This window comes from Pipra filicauda, unplaced genomic scaffold, assembly GCF_003945595.2.
Source record: "Pipra filicauda isolate LSUMZ 115617 unplaced genomic scaffold, ASM394559v2 scaffold91_size2508729_pilon, whole genome shotgun sequence".
NCBI classification, from domain to species: domain Eukaryota; kingdom Metazoa; phylum Chordata; class Aves; order Passeriformes; family Pipridae; genus Pipra; species Pipra filicauda.
In genome coordinates, this window is record NW_024105109.1 from 1,203,041 (window position 1) to 1,226,046 (window position 23,006).

The 23,006-nt window shown below is 35.7% G+C and overlaps 1 protein-coding gene across 4 annotated transcripts in view; it reads right to left on the minus strand.

Moving 5' to 3' along the window:
- TOPAZ1 (testis and ovary specific PAZ domain containing 1) overlaps positions 1 to 23,006 on the minus strand; it is a 42,759-nt gene that overhangs the window by 4,358 nt on the left and 15,395 nt on the right. For 3 of the 4 annotated variants that reach the window (XM_039391246.1, XM_039391245.1, XM_039391248.1), the window contains 14 exons: positions 21,632 to 21,744; positions 19,299 to 19,384; positions 18,443 to 18,580; positions 14,199 to 14,262; positions 12,902 to 13,053; positions 12,591 to 12,683; positions 12,193 to 12,308; positions 10,727 to 10,796; positions 9,548 to 9,722; positions 8,019 to 8,119; positions 4,000 to 4,165; positions 3,017 to 3,181; positions 1,772 to 1,975; positions 522 to 705 (listed from right to left, as the gene is read on the minus strand). In XM_039391246.1, coding sequence (XP_039247180.1) covers positions 522 to 705; positions 1,772 to 1,975; positions 3,017 to 3,181; positions 4,000 to 4,165; positions 8,019 to 8,119; positions 9,548 to 9,722; positions 10,727 to 10,796; positions 12,193 to 12,308; positions 12,591 to 12,683; positions 12,902 to 13,053; positions 14,199 to 14,262; positions 18,443 to 18,580; positions 19,299 to 19,384; positions 21,632 to 21,744 — 1,827 coding nt within the window. The remainder of the gene's footprint in view (positions 1 to 521; positions 706 to 1,771; positions 1,976 to 3,016; positions 3,182 to 3,999; positions 4,166 to 8,018; positions 8,120 to 9,547; positions 9,723 to 10,726; positions 10,797 to 12,192; positions 12,309 to 12,590; positions 12,684 to 12,901; positions 13,054 to 14,198; positions 14,263 to 18,442; positions 18,581 to 19,298; positions 19,385 to 21,631; positions 21,745 to 23,006) is intronic. The other variant, XM_039391247.1, reaches the window with a different exon arrangement.

Genomic DNA, 23,006 nt, shown 5'->3' on the forward strand with positions numbered 1-23,006 from the left:
ATGGAAAAAAAAGCAACAAAACACATTTCTAATCTGGATATGTTAAGACTCACAGAAAGTGGGAAAAGAAAACACTAATAAATTTAATATTGAGCTATCCCTCATAAAGAAAATTAAATAAAATGGCTTCATGCACTTTCCAAAAAACAGCCAAGAAATGTTAAGAGTTGGTTTTTGAAAGAATTAACATTTTGACTGTGCCCTTCTACTCCAGTACTTAACCACAACACAACAATCTATATAGCAAGGTATCAAGTCATCCCATTTTTGAAAATACAGTACATTCTTAGTGTGGTAGACACATTCAGTTAGGAAACACAAGTCACTATCACTCTGGAACAACTACTTTTCTGCTATACACGTGTAGAAATTATAATGATAAAAAAAACCCCAATTCCGAAACAAAGATTAAAAACAAGTTTAAAACCAAGCATCCTCTTTCCTAGACAGTGGAAAATAAGATCTCTTGTTAATTACCTCATAACATGAACAATCAAAATGGTACATATATGACAACAAACCTTTTCAGTATTATTTGAAGAGTCTGACTAGTAGTCACTGGACTTTGAATATAACTGGCATTTGAAACAAGAAATATTTCAATGGCCAATAGCATCTCAACTTCAGACAGGTAAGATGGAATCTTCAAAAGTTTGTGGTATAAATTTCCCTGCAGCTGTGGGTAGCAACCCAATGATAAAGCATCTGAGAATAAATGCAGAAACATGAGGAATTAGGACCACCAGTACTTAACATAGATCTGTTTTCTTCTGTGTGTGACTAAATGTGGAAAAAACCCAAACCCTTAATAGATTTTACTATTTCACCGATGAAGTGGCCTGATTTGAGAACTTAGCAAATAGTATTCACATATAATATTCACTGTTGTAAAATGTTATTTTTTTCCATGAGTATTATCGGCTATGATTAAAAAGCTCTGACAGAATTCCGGAGACACCAAGTGTGTAATAACACAAGTACAACTTAGGGCAGGTCAGACAGAAGCTCTATTAATCATGATCAAAGTGAGAGAACATTTGAACAGCACCTCCTGCTTTTTTCCCCTAACTTCTGTTAAGTGATCCCAGCAACCCAACCTACATATACAGCATTTTAGGGGGGAAACAAAAAAGAGAGATGAGGAAAACCTATCATTTTAAGGTTAAAAAAGAACAAGAGGGATGGACTCAAAGTAGACTGCTAACCACCACAATTTTAAGACAGAATCAAACAGTAAATAATGTGACAATGTGGAGCGACAACTCTTGGTGGACCCCAGCAGAGTGGCACACCCAGTACTATCTTAGCTCAGAAATGGGGAGTTGAAAACAATTTCTGACTATTAGCTTTTAGTTGAAAGGCATTTTCTTATAGTTAGGATAAACTTCTTAGCCAGACTTCTCAAATCTTACATATTAATAATTTTAGCACCACAGCTCTAAACAGATGTGTAAGGAAATATAATTTGCCTAGATGAAAAAGTGAAGATGATGCAATTTTCAATCATTTCAAGGGTTCACATTTCTGAAAATCTGAAACTGAATATAAAAAATTAATTTTATCAAAATTACATTTACTTCATGCCAGGTAGTATGCGATGATTCTTATTTTCAACTATTTCCTAATAAATATTTTGGTTACAAATAAATTCCTGAGAGTGACACAGAAAGTACTGTTTTTCTCTTACCCATTTCTTCCCAACATACTGAGATGTTATAAGCATGTTATCCAAAGACTGTAAGGGAAGGACACTGTTTAAGAAGCCACTTACTTTTGTAATATGTCCTAGCTTTAGACCACAAAGAACTTCTTCCCAAAGCTGTGATTAATCTTCTAAGTAAAATAAAATCAATAGCAATTTTTTTTGAAAGCATGAAGTCTACTGCAGAAGATGAGACCCCAAGGCTCTTGTTCTCAAAACAGGCATTTATCAGCTTGTTAAAAAGGCAGCTGTACTGAGAAACATCTACAATATCTGAAATGAAATGAAGAATATTAACTACTGAAGTCAAATGCAAATCTAATTGAAGAATCACTTCCCAATCAGTATCTAAATGAGGACTCTTGCTTCTATCAGCAAAATGGAACATGGGATAACATGAATGCTTTTTTCATCAGAAGTCTTTTCATACACTAGTTCATTTATATTGTGAAAGAGAAGTGTTAAGGTCCAAGTAACAATTTGCTGCCCAAACCAAGAGGATCAGATAAAAATACATTCACTTGCTCAAGCTTATAAATACAATCTTTACCTGATCTCTTGGGCTTAAAACTCCCACCAGTAAAAATCACCTTAGTGCTTCCAGTTCTGCTTCGACTCTGAACTGTCCCTTTCCTGGCAGGACTGAACAGCCTTGTTTGTATCCACCTCATGCCTCAAAGAACTAGATCCTTTCAGTATTCTCTAAGTAGATGGTCTTCCAACCAACCTCTCCTAACATTCCTAAAAGCACACACTGGCAACAGACTGAGACCTACACAGAGGAATCAGCTGAGGTTTCCTCAGTGGAGCTTAAGTAACTATGCATCTCATTTTGAAGTACGTGTCCAGAATCTGCAAGATAAATTGAGCCCAAAAGAGCACTTAGTTCTTAGCATGGTATGTAAAAGATGTCTAGGTTAGCTGGCTCAGTTATAGGAAAAAAAAACCCCTAAGGCATTCATCTGAAATTAGGATAAAATTAATCATGCCAATTATATCCCTATTTGATTTCATTGTATAGACTCTGTATGATCCTTAAAAATTTAATGGGTCTTTCCTGTTGCCCTGTGTAATTGAGTCAATTGGAAGAAGAGGACAGGTGTATAAACACTGTGTGTGTGAGAGTGCGCGTGTGTGGCAAGAGCTGCAGAGTAAAATACAAATTTAAACTAACACAACACTCTGGAAAAAAACCCAGGCTTGTCTAAAACCATCTTACTTCTTCAACAAATTTTAGCTGGAAAACAGAAAGAAGAGCACAGAATCATCTTTTAAATTTTTAAGTCTTAACACAGTACCTTTTTCTTTACTTACCAGAATGTTTTTGCAAACCTGGGAAGTTCTGCAGAACTTCAAAAGCCTGCCTGTACAAACTCTTACTCAAGTATCTGTGCACTAGGGTATGTAACAGATTGCGTCGATTGAGGATGTCCATTTTATCACAAGGCCACAATGGTGCATCTGTGGTCCACTCTGACTCTGTGGCAAACAACAGTGCAGTGTTATTTCTGTGAACTGAAACTGCTGGGCGCTGAGGTTTTCGGCCATTAAGAATATACTGTAAACTGTAACATAACATAAATTTCAGATCTGCACAGAAAATGCAGTTCTAGTTATTAATAATTCATTCCTTATGACAAATGCTCTTCTGATGGATTCTCTGAACCTTTATATTGTAAAATATTGTTAAACATCACAAAAGTAAAATGGACTGTCAGTGGCACAAATAAATTTGTAAATATCTATATACATCTATAAAACTGAGTAGCAAATTTTAGATCCTAATATTAATTTATAGAACACATTCTGTTCTTTATACTTCTGAGTTTCTTCTCCTTTCAGCAGATCAGAATTCCAAAAAGCCGGAAATAATATGTTATTTAACTGCAGAAATATGGTTCTATTCTAAAGTAATTATATTAAATGGGGATACTGATAGGCATAAAGAAACACTGTATTGACCCAAGCCTGAAATTTTTTGACACTGAATGTCCCCTGGCTCAAAGGAAATCTACATGGAGCAGGGTCATTTTCCAAGCTGCACTCCTCCCTCATTACAGCAGACTTTTGTGTAGAACGGTGTGGATACCAGACTACTGCAAAAACTTTTCTGAAAAATATTATGTATTATATTATTTCTTATACATATCAAGACTACTACTAACCAGTAAGATGGATCACATTTGCTTTTGTTGTCCCAGTATTATTAACTTTATTTAGTAACATAGAGCAGCTTGTATCTTTTATCTGAAATTTGTCATAGAAGGGAATGGTTCAAATTTAAGTCAAAAGCTTACCTCTCAATACCCTTGTCGCTCCATCCAAACTTCCACAATTAAGGAAGATTTCTGCAGCTTTATTAACAATCTGACATCTTGATGCTGACCTCCCTGAACCTATAAGTCCTTTCAAGAGCGTAAAAGGTATCTGTAGCTCGTGCAGTTTATCCAAAACCTTCCTTCCCTAGTGTAAGAGGGAGAAGGGAAACGGGGAAGGTCAGAGAAAGCAGTGGTATCAGTGAACAAGGAGTGTATTTACACAAAATACAGCAGATTTAATTTAGTGGTATAGATTTATAGGCATCAGTTCATCTCCCCTGACTCATCTCCAAACTGCGTCAGGGGAGAAAACTTCTAAAGCAAAACTCCTAAAGAAGGGTTAAGTTTTTTTTTTTACTATGTAGGCAAAAAACCTTGACCAACCCCTCATTGAAGAGTTCCCAGCACACTATTCCCCACTATTTCTATTATATAATGTCCCTATACAGTATTTTTAATATACTTTGTAATTAATTTCTATCTGCTTAGTTAATTTTTTTATTTTTGATTCCATTCAGCACTACATAATCTGCAAAATTCTAAAAAGATCATACAGGGATTTTTCTTTTTGCAGTAGAGCTACAATTGTTAAATTGAAATCATTACTCCAACATAAGCGAAAGCAAACACTGATAGTTGTATGCAGCAGGACAAAGTTGGGCCTATCTGGCCAACAGTGTAACAACCAACAACTTGGATGACTGCCAAGATTCCAGGCTGATATTCAGACTTGTTTCCTAGAGAAGCTTCATCTTAACTTTTTCGTTGTCCTTTTCAGTCAAAACCGGAAGAAAGGTAGCAGTCTCAAAGATAATTAAGATCTGACCAATCTAAAACAGGTGATGATCAAGTCAAGGTGGGATATCACAATAATGTTCCCAGCAAGGCAAGGCCAGGCAGAATTCAGTACTTGCCCTGTATGGCCGCACCTTGCTAGTCAAGCAACATGGACCAAGCTCCAAACTAGATGGGTTTCAGCTCTTGTTTAGTGGGTGCATCAATGAGGAAGCAGCTTATTAAAAATTGTGGTTTTGTGTGAGCATGCATTGTGGTGGCAGAATAAGGGTCATGAAGGTAGAGGGAAAGGGAAGTTTAGGAGAACAGAGAAGCTGACAGAAAATGAAACTCACTTCTAAGAAGCTCATGATTTGAAAATGCTTTATGCATATGTACATACATACTGCAGACTGGCATGTGCTCCAAATTGGAGACTTTCAAAGCCCTACAGGTATCTGCAATTGTTTATCTCAGCAAAACCCATAAAAATACTAGAAGTATCACTGCAGTTAGCATTTAAAGTGTGAAGAACCCATTCAACTGTAGATGTATGCAGCTGAAGGGGAAACTTACATACCAGAAAGACTCAGATGAGAGCAAAATAGAAACTTGAAAATCTAAGTGCAAATCACAGTCAAAATATAAAATTTAGGAGGAACTGCATCTATTCTATCCTTCTGGCAAAAGGAGGGGCCACTGAGAAGTCTTCTTTATAGGAAGACGGAAAACATGCAGCTATAAGCAGAGAAGTGATCTATAAAGGAAGGGCACTCAAAATCCAGTTGTGGAATGAGATCCTTAATTGGACTAGAACCTCTGACCAATTCTCTGAAATATTAAAAAGCTGGAAAAAAATAAACCATAGCAAAGTCCTGCAAGATAGGAAACAGATGAAATAGGAAGTGGGTGAAATAACTGGCAAAGGAGCATTAATGTTACAGGATTCTCTACAAGTACATATCCAGAAAGCAGTCTAGTGTTGTTTGAAGAGCCACTTCCATGAAGACGTATTCACGTTTCAAATCTGCATGTTTTTTCAAAGTACATCTGTTTTATGAACCTTCCTTACCTCCTACAAAGAACGTTCTCTTCAGGACCAAGGAGCATACATATTTCCCCCCTGAGAGCCACCAATCATCAAAGCTACGCAATAAAGGGGTTTGATGTTCATGAAAGAAAAGCGAGCTGAAAAGCATATCTAGAGTTTCAGACAGTCCAGCATATTCATAAAATGGCACAGGGCATGTCCTAAAGCACAGTATCAAGTAGATACTAGCCTCTAACCACAGGATTAGGGATTTATCTGATACATATAATGGAGTGAAACTGGTTGGAGAATGGTAGAAATGATAGATCCCTGAAGGAGAAATCAATTTGGGACCTGCTAGTTCTGATAAAAATCATTCAGAGCAGAGCCTCATTCACATTCCCATATGGTCAGCACAGGTTGTCTATAAGGCTATTTGAAGATCTTGGTCAGCAGTCCGTTGAAAAGTGGGTTTGATGCCTAATGCAACATTTTCAAAGAAATCATGATCTTTTGCTCTAGACATGAAAAAAATCATAGTACTGAAAGAAGCATCTACTTTTAGTAACTCATGTTGTACAAGAAAAACACTACCCATGCTTTTGACAAATTGCACCTCTGAAATTAGGACATGAAGATGAATCTCCTTGGAATATTAGGGATTATGCAATCCAAATATCAGGATCACCCTTAAGAAGTATCTGTAAAACAGCTAAAATGTATGAATGCGTATGAACACTATATGCTGAAGAAGACAGCCAAATCTCAAGCCAAACTAAACTCTTCAATGGGCATGTGAGCACTACCACTCCTCAATGCCAAAAATTTATATCACCTCTTCTATGGTTAGGACTATCTTAACTGTTCTATCTGCTAAGTTTTGTGGAACAAAAATGCCTAAAAACGTTCTAGCGCAGTATTACGTAAGTGCTAATGCAAAGAGCCTCTCTCCTTCCCTTTACTCTTAAACAGTACCACACTCAACAAGCTGATGCTGAAAAATTAATGATTCATCAGAACAGGTGTACTGCTTCTAGACTAATCACCTCTATCAAATATCTCCTGGGACCTGGCTTAACCATTAGCACAAAAGACAATTTAATTCCTTGAGGTGAACCAAAATGGGTTCCTTGATGATAATTCACAAAAAAACCCAACCCAAAACTTCAAGAGACAAAGGGAAGAAGACAACGAGAGCATTTCCTTTTGTTCATAACAATTCATGCTGGAAATCATCTTGTATGGGATGAGGAACATCCCAGTACAGCATAATTATTAGCTGAAAGGATCAGGCCCAAGTTCAGAATTTGATCACTGAACAAAATACACTCCAAAATCGCTGGTGGTTTATATTATTTCTTATGCTGTCACTTGTCATGTTGCATTGTATAGGAGATTCTGTCTGGTATACACTGCTTCCTTCCAGGAAGAAAAAGATGAATTTAACACTGAAGTAGATATTGCTACAGTGAAATTATGACCAATACTGCATGAGGCCTAAGGAGCATAAAACATCCAGTCAAAAGTCCAGTCTCTTAGTCCTGGCCCTTCATAATATTTGACAGCAAAGAAAGCATTGTAAAGGGTATTTCTTTGGGATGTCCAAGTTTTGCAAGATTCGCAGAATTTAGGAATTTATATTCTACCAAAGACAAGCACTTCCAGCGGAGTTCTGAGGAACAAGCAGTTCACCAAGAGCAGCAGCAGCCTTGCTATGCTGCTTTTCTGTCTTTCTGGCCTTATCCATGCTATTTGAGGCCAGATGCAGAAGCACCAATGCAGGAAATTGCCGAAACTTCTCTAAATATCACTTGAGTTGTGAAGTCTCAAAATGCAGCATTATTGCCAGACAGAAGAAACACACATTTCTGGGAAACAATCCCATCAGCACCTCACCCCAGAATATCAGGAAGACTGGTCTCCTAATTCAGGTTCAACCTCAGCTCAGAAAAATCACAAGCTGAACCTGAACAATCAAATTCCTAGGTTGCAAGACAAAGTTATGATGGGCTCCACAGAAGCCCACTGCTCAGAAAGGCACAGTGAAATGCTTTGATCCAGCTGGACAATTAAGAAGTATTAAGATGGCGAGGAGGCAGGTGGAGCCATTCAACTAGAGAAACACAATTTAACATCTAGAAGAGAAATTACTACTTCTTTTTCTTCACGTCAGGTTCCCATAGTCCAAGTATACCTTCGTCCACTGCAGTACTTCATGATAAGAATACATTACGCTTATTCCAGTCCTCCCAATGAAAAGTCTGTCTGCTTCATTAGGTTGTGAATTTTTCATTACTGGAAAGAAAACGAAAAGCATTTTTAAAAAAATTTTACATGTAAATGCAGTTTAAAAGAAATTAAATGCTTGAAAAACACAGTTGTGAAAATATCAAATCCGTTTTCTGAAATATTTACCATTAAAAGTAGTAACTCCTTAAGTTCTAACACTGGAAGTAGGGTAAGTAACTACAGTTTATTCAGACAGTATTTCATAGTAGTCTAAGTCATCTATAAAATAATTGGACATATAATGGCATAATTTAGCAACATCATTATTTGTAAAGTAAGCTTTACATTTTCTGGCAACACGAAGAAATTTCGGTAATTGCAGAACTGAGTAATTACAAGTTTTTCCAAACGTATTGTACCACCTCTTTGGTCTCAACCCATTCAGGTGTGGGAATATTTTTTGTACCATTAGAAAATAAAAATAAATATTTTAAAATGTAGTGTTTATTTATCTTGTATTTGCAATTTCTATTTTTGTATATGCTTTCTAATGCATTTAATATATTAGCGCAGTAGTACATAAAAAATTGGGGGTGAGTGTTCAAAAATCTTTTACTGATGGAGGTGCCTATCAGTTTGGAGACCACTGCTCTAGGGAAGGCAGACTAAGTTCCAAGCTCTGCCATAATATTCTCTCTGTGTCACAACTGGAAGCTGTGATAGCCATTTAGTAATACAGAAGTCTGTGGTCAGAAAGGTCATGTCACATATCTGGAATAAGTATTCATCATGTTTTAGTAGTTAATACAGGATGAAAAGTATCTGAGTCGTCCCTTATAAAACACTTAAATATCCCACTGACACTTCACTGAGCCTCAGTAATTTGTGAGCTTATCAGGAAGAATGATACAGATATGCAAATGAAGGGGCATACGGAGGAAAGGGGCAACTAGAAGGTGTTTTGCAGACGCAGCACTTGGAGAAACTCTTGGTTCTTTAGAGAATACTTCTAAAAATCCAAATTACTAAGGAAAAGCTATAAATTATGTATATGATGTAACCCTGTTCAAGGTGTTTTAAAATACACGACTATATATATATATATATTGACAACTCTAAAGTTTATTTACGCTATTAATAGTGTGACACTTCACATGACAATACTTAAACACATTTGCCTTTGTCCTGAGTATAGGCCATTCTTATTAAAAGACCACAAATTTTGGGTTCTCTTCTTGATTTCACAAAGATCAAGTGTTCCTCCTTCAGAATTTTCTTTTGACTTTAAGTGTAAGCTCTGTGGATTTTACTTCTAGTAGAAAATGGCTTCTACTGAACATTACAGCTGATTGCATTTGCAACTCAAGAAATTCTGAACACTGTAACATAAAATTAACTAATAATCATAAACTATACAAAATAATTTTTTATCTCTTTTAAAACTCTACAAAGAAAAGGGATGAACAAAAAGCATTTATTGTATCTTAATTTTACCTGCATCAGCAAAATCACAGAAAGGAACTTCTGGTCTGTTTGACTCAGAATCTTTGGTTAGTATTTCAGCAATAGATAAAAATAATTTCTGAAAATCCTCAAAACATTCACATCCAGTTCTTGCATTAAGATACAAAGTTCCCAGCTTGGTCCAATCCCTTTTTTCCTTACAATGCTGTGAAGAGGGCAAGGGATAAAGATAAGCAAACCTGCTTCCAGAACACCAAACAGAAAATATATTGAAATTTGAGAGACACACCTGGGATAGACTAAAGCGGAAAAAAGACAGAGATGAAATGGTACTGCCAAGAACCTTCACGTTCATATGGCACAGTTTCATGCTGCCTAACTTGCATGGACTACTAATTACTTCTGTCCCTCAAGAAATAAAATTTCTTTTTTCATGTCATGACCCCAACTGAGGAAGCTCATAACTTATGTATCTTATTTAAGAACTGGCATTCATCCAGTATTTACTATCCTTTTTTTATGACATGATGCACACCGCATTTATGGTTATTTTCTATATGAGTCAGTCGTTTGCTTGTCAGATCACTTGGTAACTTTGGTGTTGAAGGAGTAAAAGAAGGTTTTTCCCTTCTTATATTTCCGTGTCTGGATTTGAGCACTATGTGTGATAATATGTAAACCATAATTGAGCATAATAAGTAATCTGACCTTGAATATGAAACGCACAAGTGTCCAACTAAAGAATGTTTTACAGTATTTTCTTATTCTTTAAAATTCCTGCTTAGTGTTGTCAAATGCAGCCTTTTACAATTGTGTGTTTTTATACTAGATGTGAATTCTATCTGCTAAATAATATAAACAAATTTTTGGTGAGGAATGATGCACCACTACCAACTACAAGCATAACAAACGTAAGGCATAGGAAATAATTGCTTAAAGTTATAAAATCTTTAAATTAGATGCAAAACCAAGACACAAACTACAAGTATGTAAATTAAAATACTGACATCACAGAAAAGCCAAAGACAGTATCCCTTGCATGTGAAGCCTTCCCAAACATGGCTTTACATAAAAGCATTTGATCATAAGCTCAATATACTCAATAATAAAGCCCACTAATTTAGAAAGGTGTAGAAATTGCTATTTCTTGTACGTTTCAAAGGCATAGTTTAAGTATTCCAACAAGTCTGAAGAATGCACATACTGTACCTGAATTTCATCTGCTGCTAAGTTGAAATCAAAAAGCCAGTTCTTTTCAAAATGGTGTCTTTCTCTAAATCTTCCATATGAAAAAAATATTAATACTTAATTTTAACACACCCTATTGAACTAAATTATGCACTAGCAGAAGAGAAACAACAAAAGACCATATATGAACAATAAATTGATCTGATTTTTGATTCTGTTTACTTCACATTACGCAAACTGCACACTGAAAACACTCATTTACAATCTTGCCAAGGGAAGAGAGTAAATGTATTAAACAAATAATTGAGCAGAGCTAGTTTTACAGAATATATTCCCTTGTCTCAGTTGAAGTGTAACTGAAAAGGTACAAATAAGACTTGCAAATCCAGTAAGTAAACACTGAACTGACAACTGCAAGTCACCTTCAAATACCTAGGAGCACAACACTTTATTCTGATGCCACCACTGAAACGATGGATACATCTACTCAGTGTGATGCTACGACGTAGAGACGCGTAACCTACACAGGGCATGTGCTAACACATGTAACTGAAGTAGCACAGGTGCTCAGTCTTCATAGATACAGACCATTTCTCACCTTCAGCTGAACTCACATACATACTGAGGCAACCTGGAAGAAGTCATGACTTTGTGAATCAGATTCCTGATACAAAAAGTGATTAAAATGACCTCCAGCATTTGTGGTAAATTGCATAGGTAAAAACCAGAGATCCATGGCTGAAAGTACTCTATGGGAAAAGTATGCAAAGGCAGAAAATAATTTCTACAGTTCTTTCAGTTGGAACAGTGGTGGCTTGTTTTCAGATAGTAGATGCTGCATATTTGGTCTCCTCTAAGAATCAAAGGTATGTTTATGAATCACAAATTTAGTTTCTCAGTTTGCATGTGTGTATACGATGCAGATGACACAAAAAAGTAGAAGGATCACAATCTCGTTCAAGCGATGCGGAGGTAACAACAGTTTTGGAACAGATTTGACATTTTGCCCAGCATAATCCAGCAGTACTTAAAAATGATCCTCCTCCCTAGCAGTGTTGGCACAAGTGTTTATCTAATCACACCATAAAGGAAACTAGAAAACTACTTCAGATTGTAACTAATCCTCGTATTGTCTAGAAGGGTTATTTTTTGCAGAAGTACTGTCTGCTTATGTGGGCATAAATGTTATATTAAACCATGATGTTTTGAATTGGACTAGTTATATAAGCCTGTAGCACAGCAGGGAGCAGATTGTACAATGACGGTTGATATGGAAAAAAAATAATAATCAGAATCTAAGTTTTGACTTAACATTCCTTGATCTTTGAAGCACAGTAGATTGACACCACTTTAAATACAATTAGGCATGATACGACAGTATTTTAACTCAAAGCATCTTTTAAAGATTTTACATAAATTTATAAAAATAGAATCTAAAACAGGAACTAGACAGATATAATTAGAAAAACAGTTCCTTAAAGACATACCTGGATTTTATGTTCAAAACAACACTTATTTCCCAACTAGAAACTTGCAATTGGTGAAGTAACTTAACAATATAGTCAAAACGGTCTAACTCAAGGAACATACCAGCATCAACGAGCTGTAATATCAAAAAAAGTAAGAAAAGTAAGCATACAAAAAATTGTGATCACTTAACGCATTTTCAGAGGTAAATGGCAAACAACATTGGGAAAAACATGTCACAGTGAATCTTACTCAAAAAAGAATGGATTAAATAAAAACCCGTACAACCAATTCAGCTACTCACAATAACACTTTTAATATTATTTCAGTACAATGTTTTTAAAGTAATGTGTTTGAGTTTTAAAACAGGGAAAGTATTTCAGAAATTCCAACAAGCAGCAGTAGTACAAACTCATACCTTACGAAAGGTACGGATTAATGTAGGCACAGCATCTCTTAAATTCAAAGAAGCCACTTGCTCAAAAACTTTCAGAAGAACATCTGTAGTTGGCTAATTTAAACAAAAAAAAAAAAAGCACTATCAGTTTTGCAATTCTGTTCAGTAACGAAGCTTAGATTTTATAATGGGAACTTTTGAACTGCTCCCCTCACCCAAGATTTGAGCACCAGAGTAAAACCAAACTTATTAATACAAATGGCATAATACTCAAACTTGGAGTGTGGAGAAACCACGGAACAAAGATTTAAAAATATTCCAAAGTCACCTACCAGTGTCTTGATTTCCATGGTTACATTCAATATCCAAAATACCTCCTGCAACAAACAGTTCTTGAGCAGAGAAACAAGAAGATCATTCAACACTTGAGAAGCAAAATCCACACCAGGAACAACTCCTCTGTAATACCGCACAAATATTTGGACTGAAAAAAGCAATTAAATTAATTTCACTTTGGGGTAACTGATGCTAACTATTTAAGCAAGTTATTTCCTTACATTTTAAATGCAGTGTAACAACCCTTAATTACCCAAGATATTATGGGACAGGGATATGGAGAAAAATGTGTGAAAGGATCCAGTTTGAATACAGTGTTAACCTTACTAGACCCAGACTGATTATTCTGAAATACCTCATATAACTGAACTGAACACTGTAAGCCCTGTAGATTTCAAGAAAGCTTAGCTGATTTGGTGCAGTGCAAGAAAAATGCACAAAATCAGGTCAGATTTAGTATGTGTGTCAAGGTAGTAAGGCCTTTCCAGACATGAAGCTCTAGAAAGTGAAGTGCAGTGTTATGGTGGATGGTTTTACAACCTGTTGCATAGCTAGCTTTCCTTGACAGACACGTACCATAGCTTGCTGGTACACAGTGTTACCCACATTAAAACACCCAATATTTTGACATGGGAACAATACAGCACTGGGTGCAACTGAGTCCTCCGTTCACATTCTGCTACACCCCGAGAAGCTCTCAAAAACTCAAGACTGCTCAAGACAGGTTCAAAAGGAATCACTGTCCAGAGTGAAAAAAACTCAAACCAAAACAAAGTCCTTTCTGACTGAACTCAAAAGCTCAGATGGATCTGCATCAATTGCAGTTCTTAAAACGGGTTAATCATAATTGCCTGCATATATGGTAATGTGTAAGGACTAAACTAAAGCCATTTGGGTGCAGTAGCAATACTTCAAGAGCTTCATTCTAAAGGTTTTGGGTTTGTGATGTTTGGCCAGGGTGTTCAAAAGCACCTTAACAAAATTTGAGTTCTGTTAGACATCCCCCCTGCCCCAGTCATGCATTTCTACTCTCAAATCTAGTTACAGTCAGGCTAAGTTCATTTTCTGTGGAAGTAAGTTTCTAACAACCTCCTGAGATAACTGTGTATTTAAATTTCTAGCCTGACTGGGAAATTTAAACATGACAATGCAGGGATTGAACATATTCATTTGAAATAGGAACTTCTTATTCACTGTTGGAAGTGGTAACCATTTCTCTCTCGACAACCTGTTTTATTTGCTTTAAATAAGCTAAGTATCAAAGATACATCAACAGCTACTACTATACCCTACCTGCACGTTTTAGGAGGCCTGGTTCTTTGATTTTAATGTATGTCCTAAGAATTGCCATGCAAATCTAGGAACAAAAAAAAAAAAAAGGAAAAAAACCTATAATGAAATGTTACCTCAGTTTACGCCAAACAAAAGAACTACTCACAAACATGACTTCTATTGTGAAATGAGCTTTACACTGAAAATGCAGTTACTTCAAGATTACTATTAATGTGGCAGACTGTAAACAAACAGAAAAAGGGAAGCAGAAAGGTTAAAGTGAAACGTGGTAAGAAAAATTACATGGAACATACCAACTAAGAAGTCAAAAAATCATCCAGATATGAAGACTGTAACACTGATTATCACAAAGAATCACTTATAAGGACACAGAACAAAAAACTCACTAACTTCATTTAATGAACCGTTTCACCCCACACCCACTTAATTAAGAAAAAAAAAAAGTCCACATGAGTTATTTGGTATTGGAACATTCTGTCAGCTTTGTGATACTTACACATTTTGCTCTACCTCTGCAGATGTAGAAAAAAAGACTACCGTGTTTAAATCTTAGAATTCCAAGTTAGGGAAAAAACCCACCCACCCTTTCAGATATCCTCTGTCACTTCTGGAACATTACAGTCTTTCTGCACAACAATGTAAATAGGTCATACTTAATACTATTTTGCGAAATAATGAAAAATCAAGAGACAGGGAATGCCCTAAATTAGTAGTCATCTTATTAGAAAATTGAGTCAGGTTTATTTTTACATGCAACTTAAAAATTACAGAGGATCCCCTCATGGAGTTTGTTACACAGCAAATGAACTATCATCAAAGCTAAAGACACTGGCTTGTGGCCAAGACATCTTTCTTTTTTTAAAACCATTAACCTGTTCAGATCATCAAGCCCAAGAACACGAAAACTGTACGTCTAAGTATGTTAAATATAAATCTTACTGTTTTTACTTTGAAACAGTATCATAATGTTATTGAACTATAGTCCAAGATACACCTTTCAGAAAATCATGTCATCATTAATATATGTGAAGTGTGACTTGACAGTGGGTTAACTCATTTAATCCAAAGCTATAATCCCAGGTGGCTCAGGGCATTTCCAAAACAAACTTTCATAAATGCTTATAGTACGGAAATTAGTTTGCTTTCTTTTGGAAGCTGTTTTTCTCCTTCCTTGGACTGACTCCCAAAAAAAGCCAAGACTGCATCTGGAGCTCTGACTGTTCCAAGTATTAGTGAAATTGCCTGGAAAACCCACTTGTAGCAGTATTTAATCATGGGACATGTTATATTACATTAGTAAAAGAAACTAAATGTGTTATTCCTTTACAGCTTCTAGAAGGCTTCAATTGATTTAGCTGTTTCAATTTTAAAACATATAACTGCACATACAGACCATGTAAAAATCTGAGAATCTCTAAATTTTGAGTTTACTGTAATAGATTTTGAATGAAGGTACATGAAAGAGATGATTCCTATTTTCAAAAGGTAGTATAAATCCCACTCTTCTGTCATCTATCAGTTGATTCCATGACTTGTTCAACATGACAATTTAATAAAAACTATAATAAAAGACTGTGTATCTTATACAAGCAACCAGCTGTCCAGTAAAACACGGTCCTACCACAGTAACACAGAGGTGCTTATTCAGAAGAACAAACACAGGAATGTATGAAATCCTCCAGCATCTTCCAGCCAGTGTACACTCTGATGTTTAATAAGGGAGAAAACCTCACGCTGCAGCCTTTTGCTCAGTGAGATCAACACCATGATCCTTTTTACAGGCGATTCTGTTGATGAACCCTGTGTAATCTTTAGGACGCACAGTCCCTACTAAATGTGGCTGAAACTGATCGACAAGCTCAAAAGTCATTTAACGGCTGTTAGAGACAGTAACAGAAGGACAGTGTAAAGTCTAATTTCTTTAAAAATCCAGATTAAAAAAACTAAACCAAACCCCCACCACAACAGAAGTATATACTCCAGGCCCCAAAGCTGCAAGACAACACTAATGAAGACAGAAGTCTTGCTATTTTATATGCTGTTTGCTTCCAGTTAGAGGTTCATATGATCAAAGAAAAAGCGAGTATGAAGCCACAAAAAGTAATAATTTCTTTAGTGGATACAAGTCAAAATAAATGAGTAAGGTGCACAAAGTTAAAATAAAATGAGAGAGAAAAATACAGCTTTTGCATAAAGACATGTTTTCAAACCACTTATTTAACCATGCGATTATTATCTGTGCTACACTCTGAAGTGCCTTTTGAGCAAAACAATTTACTGTATTATGCCCACTGTCTCTTGCCCTTTCACTGTGCACCACTGAGAAGAGTCCAGCTTCATCTTCTTTATCCTCTCTCCATCAGACACTGATACATATTGTTAAGACCTGCCCTCCCTTCAAATACTTCAGGGAGTATTTAAAACACAGTCTTAATAGTTTTGTTTACTTTGCCTAGTACAAAAGAGATTTCACTGTTTGTAAATAAAGGCATCTTAAAAAAAAAAACAAGCCCAAAACCAGTAACTTGTACAACTTGCTGAGCAAAAGAGTCTGCTGATTTTCAAACCATATGATGTTTTTATAAATTAAATCACTGCTGTGTTGTGTGATCAATCACAGCTATAAAGTGTTAAATACTAGGAAGTTATGCCTTAAAGCATCAACCATTTACCTAATGAAAAGGAAAGAATATCCATTATGGGGAAAGGTACTTCTCTTCAAAAACTCCAGTAACAATCATCACTAGAAACAAAGCATTAAGCAAGTGGACTACCAGTCTGCACAGCAGTTCCTGGAGAGATGTATTTCTCCTGTATATGACTGGATGACTTTTTTACTTTACCTGTTTTCACTGATGTACTTTGGTGCCACCATGAGGTGCTTGGCCTATTATCGTTTTGAAATGGACAGGTCTATAAATATAAATAAATATAAACCAAGCAAAACTCAAAGTATACTTTCAGACTACCAGTAAAGTTTGGCTAGGTTTGGTGGGCAGAACAGTAAAATTGTGCTGGACTGCTGCACCACCAGTAAAATCAAATGGAATGGATTTTTACTAGTTTGGGGCAAATAATTCTTTAAGGTGGCTGTATATAATGAAGCATTACAAACCACATTAATTCATATAAACTAGCTGAAAATTACTAATAATCACCACAGCCTGCCCAAGATACTTCACAACTGAGGAAAAGGGAAAATGTCCCATACAAAACTACTCTCAAATTGTCTTACTATCTTTAAGATGTAATATAAATTTTCAAAGGGTTTACAAAGCATTAGCAGAAAGTAAAGCAGCTTTTCCAGACATAGAAAGGAATAGAGAAAACATCAAGAAAAATAAAACTGAATTACACTGATGTATTTTAAAAATTCTGATGCAGAAGATGGATAAGCTTCTTTAGATGTTACTTTTTTTTAGTAATTATGTCTAACAGGTTCAATACAAGTTATTTTTTACATTTTGATTCTGAAATGTCTTACTGACACTAATGATGAAACTGCACTCATACCAAGAAGATGGCAGATAAGAAATATATCTTGTAATGTCTGATGAGGACAAGTTTAGGCACTTTTCTTTGTTTATCTGTTTTGACATTTTTGTTTGCTTCCAAGTGACTTACAAAACCACCTGAGTCTTGGTTTCATACAGCCAATTCCAAAATCTTATTACATGACTGCACGATTGGCTTGCCTTGCACAGTTCTTGTAAGTATTACAGACTCACAGTGTCTCTGTTAAAAGGTTTGAAAACATATCTACTTTGCCCATCACTGGAAAACTATTTTTGCTTGTAAATATTATGTGAATTGTTGCTCCATTTAAAGAGGTTACAGCATCTTTAAACAAACATGCCCATACTGCAAAAAACATGCAGGAAGTCATATACCATGGATAGCTTTTGACAATACATACAAAGTCTCTGCAAAGGTTTCCTGAAAGTCTCTGATGCTCAGGATAGAAACGTCTCAGAATCTGTGCATTCTACTACTCTATATCTGCACAGCCTAGTTCTTGCTCTTTTGCTGATGACTGTTCTCTTTAAAAGTCTGCTAGCTCAAAATTGTACCGTGCTTTAAAAAAATAACTTAAGAGACCTTGAGAGAAAGGTTTTCTGGACATTTTTTTCATCCATCAATCTCTGAAGTTTATTCCCTTTCCATATATAAATAAAGGAGATTATGTTTTGCATTTAAAGTGTTCACACTTACAACCTGTTCCTAACTTCAACAAAACTTGTTACCTTTTCATCCCCTTGTTCGGGGACATGGGAGAACCGACATCTTGCTCTTGTACACCCACGTGAAGTCATGAAATAGTACCGGCAGTATTTACGGGGCAAGTCAAGTGCATCGAGGATCTGTTGGACTGAATGAGAAGCCTGAAATAAAATAAAATTGCAACAAGCTGAAGAGACCAAACAAGTAGTACTTTTTGAAAGCAAACATGCTCTTTTTTTCTGAGAATTTCAAAATAACTACAAATTATAAAGAAAAGCAAAAAATGTGGGATCTATAATTAAACCTCTGAAACAATCCTCATGTCTATATTGTCCTTGCAGCATTTCAAAGGGGACAAAGATCAATCTTGTCATGTCGTGTTAATGTTTAACACAAAAAAAGCCTGTCCTGAGGACCACAGACAGGGACAATGCAAGAATTGCTAAATGAGATGGCCAATGAGTAGAGAGGAGGAAGAAAGAGAAAGGTGACAAGCTCCTGCATGGCTCGGAGTAGCAGTCTGAGAATTCTGGGGCATCAATTTCCTTTACCCTTTTTCAGTGCCCAGCATGATGGATAATGCAGGCTGTCTTAAACATGTGAAACCTTGTCTGCTTTTCAGTTCTATAAAAATGATAAAGTAATAAGCATTTTTAAATTTTGCTTAAGCTGAAAGTAAAATCAAGAAATTGAAGAGTTGTCCCATCATCACTGATTTTGTTCTCAGAAACTGTATTTACTCAGTGACAATATCTTTAAGGTGTAGAAACATAAACTCACATAGATTCATAATTTCTGACTCCATATATGGAGAACTGTCTGAATATTCATAAGAAATTTAGTGCAAAAGGATCAGAAATCAAAGATTTAATAACTCACAGTTGCATTTTTCTCCATCTTCCATGGCTCAAAATCTCCAAAATTCTTCAATGTCTGTAAAGGACTTTTTCCTGATGGTTTGTAAACTAAAAATTAGGATGAGGGCAATAAATGGATCACATAATAAAAACGAATCATACTGAAACCACTCCAATTTATCATATTTTCCTTTATATTTATAGTTCCTTCAAGTCACAGCAATGATTAATGGAAATTTGATTAACACAGTCTAAAGCCAGTAATTTAAGTAACAGTTTTCTTAATTATCCCAGAAGTGAGACTTTACACAAACTTCAAGAGTAAGCACATTTAGTTTAAAAACTTCACTGCTTTATCCAAGGTTCCTAGTCTCTAACTTATAGAGATAAGAAATGGAATAAAAATATCCAGAAGTTTAAATTTCAAAAGGAAAAATAACCCACCCACTTTATCAGTAATCTTTGTGTTCCAACATCACTAGCCATAAATTTAAACTGTTTTTTTTCAGAACTGAAAGAAAACCTTTCATATTCTTATGTTTTAAGCAGAGCAGCAGCCCAATGTAAATCTTAAGCCCAATGTAAATTACTGGTTTCTTTACCATGAAACTTGGTTTTATAACTTTAATTATTATTGAATAACAGATTTCTTTCTTTGAAAAATGAATAATGTTAATGGAAGATAAAAGTTCAAATTTTCAACTCCATATCTAAAGAGAAATAAGAGCTTTTGAAAGCCTTGCTTTCTAGGGTTCCCATCTAGCCCCTCCAAAGGAATGGCTGTTCAAAAGACAGGGTGCTTAGCCCTTTCTGACAAACTATAGTTACTAAAGAGCATGAAATAATGAATGTTCTACTAGAGACTTGCACTAGGTACATGGTTCTTATTCTGCATGTCTTTCTAAACAGATAGGGCTATCCCAGGATAGGAAGGAGAAACCTAAGGTTGAATAATTAAATATTTAATGTTACATACTGTCACAGTTGCAAAACTTTGTGCAGTGATGGAGGGCAATTTGATAAATTCAGGATTGGATACAGTTAGTGATAAGAAAGACCAAGAAAACAGCCAACCACTAGCTGCAGAAAAACAGCACTAGGAACTTGATCTCAGAAGTCTTTCCTACAGATTCTTGCCATCCCCAAAGCATAGAGTTTCTGATCAGGTCCCTTCTAGAGTTTGTACTCTCCTTGCTGACTGTAGGTCACACTTGTAGGGAAGATGGTACTAAAGTGAAATAGTCAACCCTGCCTGCACAGTTCTGGGAATAAATGGCTGTTTTGCCCTGTCCTAGCACAGGAACTCTTGCTTTGGCAACTGTTTTGAATGATTTTAAGACAGAAGATTTAGAAGAACTCTTCTGAAGATGTATACATTTTAAGGCCAAAGACACGAGCAGTTTCAAACAACTGGAGTCTGAAGAAGTATTTCACAGTTGCTTTTTATAGCATGTTTCTTTGCACTTCCTGAAAATATTGTTAAATGACATGACGATAAAATCGTTCTACAAGCTCAGACTAGCATCAGAATTTGAAACTAAGCAAGGATCTCTGTCACTGATCTTAATTCAGGAAATCCATGTTTATAAATATCTATATTAATCAATAATTCTAAAAACATTAATTCCCCAAAGCAGCTGCTGCAAAGGAACAGAATACAGTACCTATCCATAAGTAATCAATTCCTGGTTTTCTCTATCTTGTACGCCAAATAAACCATGCATTTATGTAAAGCTAAATGTCAGATTTGTTATGTGCAGTGACTACAGTTCCATTACATTATGATTTCCCTGGTGGCAGAGATGCTGAAGAGGTATCTGTCCCAGGTGTGAAATACACTGAACATGAAGTGCTATTTATTAAATCTACATAATTTCCTTGATCCAGCCTAGCACATGCCTCACAAACATTTGAATTGGCATAAACAACAAAATTCTGACCTTCAGCAAAGTGGGTAAATCACTTTAGCAAGTTTAGTTAACAACAACCAGCCAAGAAGACCTGCAGTCATGTTCTCTGACCAAACAGAGAAAAACAAGTTACCTGCTGATGACATGGCTCAAACATAACGCATCAAACTACTAAGAACGTAGGCATTTCTGTACTATTAAAGTATCTGACAACCATAAATACCAAGATAGAATGACTGCTATTAGACCCTACCAAATAGAATTCTGCTAAAAACCAAACCAAAACCCCTCACTAACCTATCATATGAGAGCTTGCTTTTATATATGCAATCTAAAATTCCAGCCAACACCTTCAGGAAATGAAGACTATCCGTAAGATTTTATAAGTAAATAAAGCACATGAAAAAATAAATTCTGGAGTGTTCAACAATACAGCATATAATACCATTTGTCCAGGATTTCATCACTGTAGCTTCACTGAAGATATTTACTTTCGGGTCATTCAGTGGTGATCCTGATAGCAATTCACAGTTCACAAGATCTTTGTATTTACAGTCACTGTTGAGTATTAAAAAAAAATTTAAAAATTCTTTAAGTAAACAGGTGCTTCTCTCATATACTGTATGCCTAAAAAGACAGATTAAGTATATAAAACATGAGAATTTCTTCCACAATTTATACAACACTTCAAAACTTGCTGTAAATTTAAAAAGCTAGCAGTCCCAGCAACTTGACTTTCATTACTCACATTGCCTGGTCCGATATGATTATCATCTTAGCTCATATTGTTCTGTCCTGAACCATAACCATATGAAATTCAATAAATAAGTAGAAAAGGCACCCATGTACCACTTTTGGTTTTGTTTGTTTGTTTGTTTGGTTTGGTTTGTTTTTTTCCACTATGCTGACAGGAAGACTGAGATGATTTCTGTCATCTCTGAAGAAGCTGTTTACCATAGTCTGTTCTGTAATATCTGCCAAAGAAGTAAACCACAAAGCTTTTCAAATCACATTTGAAGAGCCGACTGTTTTCTTTTCTAAAACCTGATTTTACTGGGCAGAAGATTTAGGTGATTTCAAAGGGAACTCCAATTCAGGACTGTTCTGCCTTTAACTATCCCAAATACGTTCATTCCAGATAATTAAACTGCTAAAATGTGACACTTTCAAAAATAATCAAAAAATATTGTTAGCCAAATACTTGGTATTCTCTTTCTTATTTGGAAACAAAGCCACAGGAAAAAAAATCATCCCCTTTCATGAGTTCTTCCTCCCCTCCCCCTTTCAATTAAGAATCCTGGTCCAGTACAAAGGACATTTCACTCCGCTTGCCTCTCTATAGAGACAGAAGCAGAGTTGCTATCCCCTATGAGGGGCACATTCTAGCTATTTACACAGCCAAGATAATTTGAATTGTTCCTAAAGTGCAGGCTGTTTTTAATAAATTTGAAATGAAAATGCTGTGGCAGAGAAGACAAAATTCCATCTAATAAACCCAAATTCTTCAGGATCAGTCTTTATTTTTTAAATGCATTGGGTTGGTTTCCAGAGGGGAAAAAAAAATCTGCAGATTTAGTTACTCAGAAATTTCAAGTTACCATGTAAATTTTTTTTTTATACTTCCTTGTGATGCCAGCCTCAGGTCTGACAACAGGACTTTCATAGTAACTTACCTTCAGGATAACAATCTCAGGTCTCTTTTTAATCTAGACATTAAACTACACACAATTTTGCCATGGATTGTAAACTATAAAGCTCTGCAATCAAGTTATTTTTTTAAGTAACAGCATCACTAGAAGTGAAGTTTGCTAAGTAAGAAC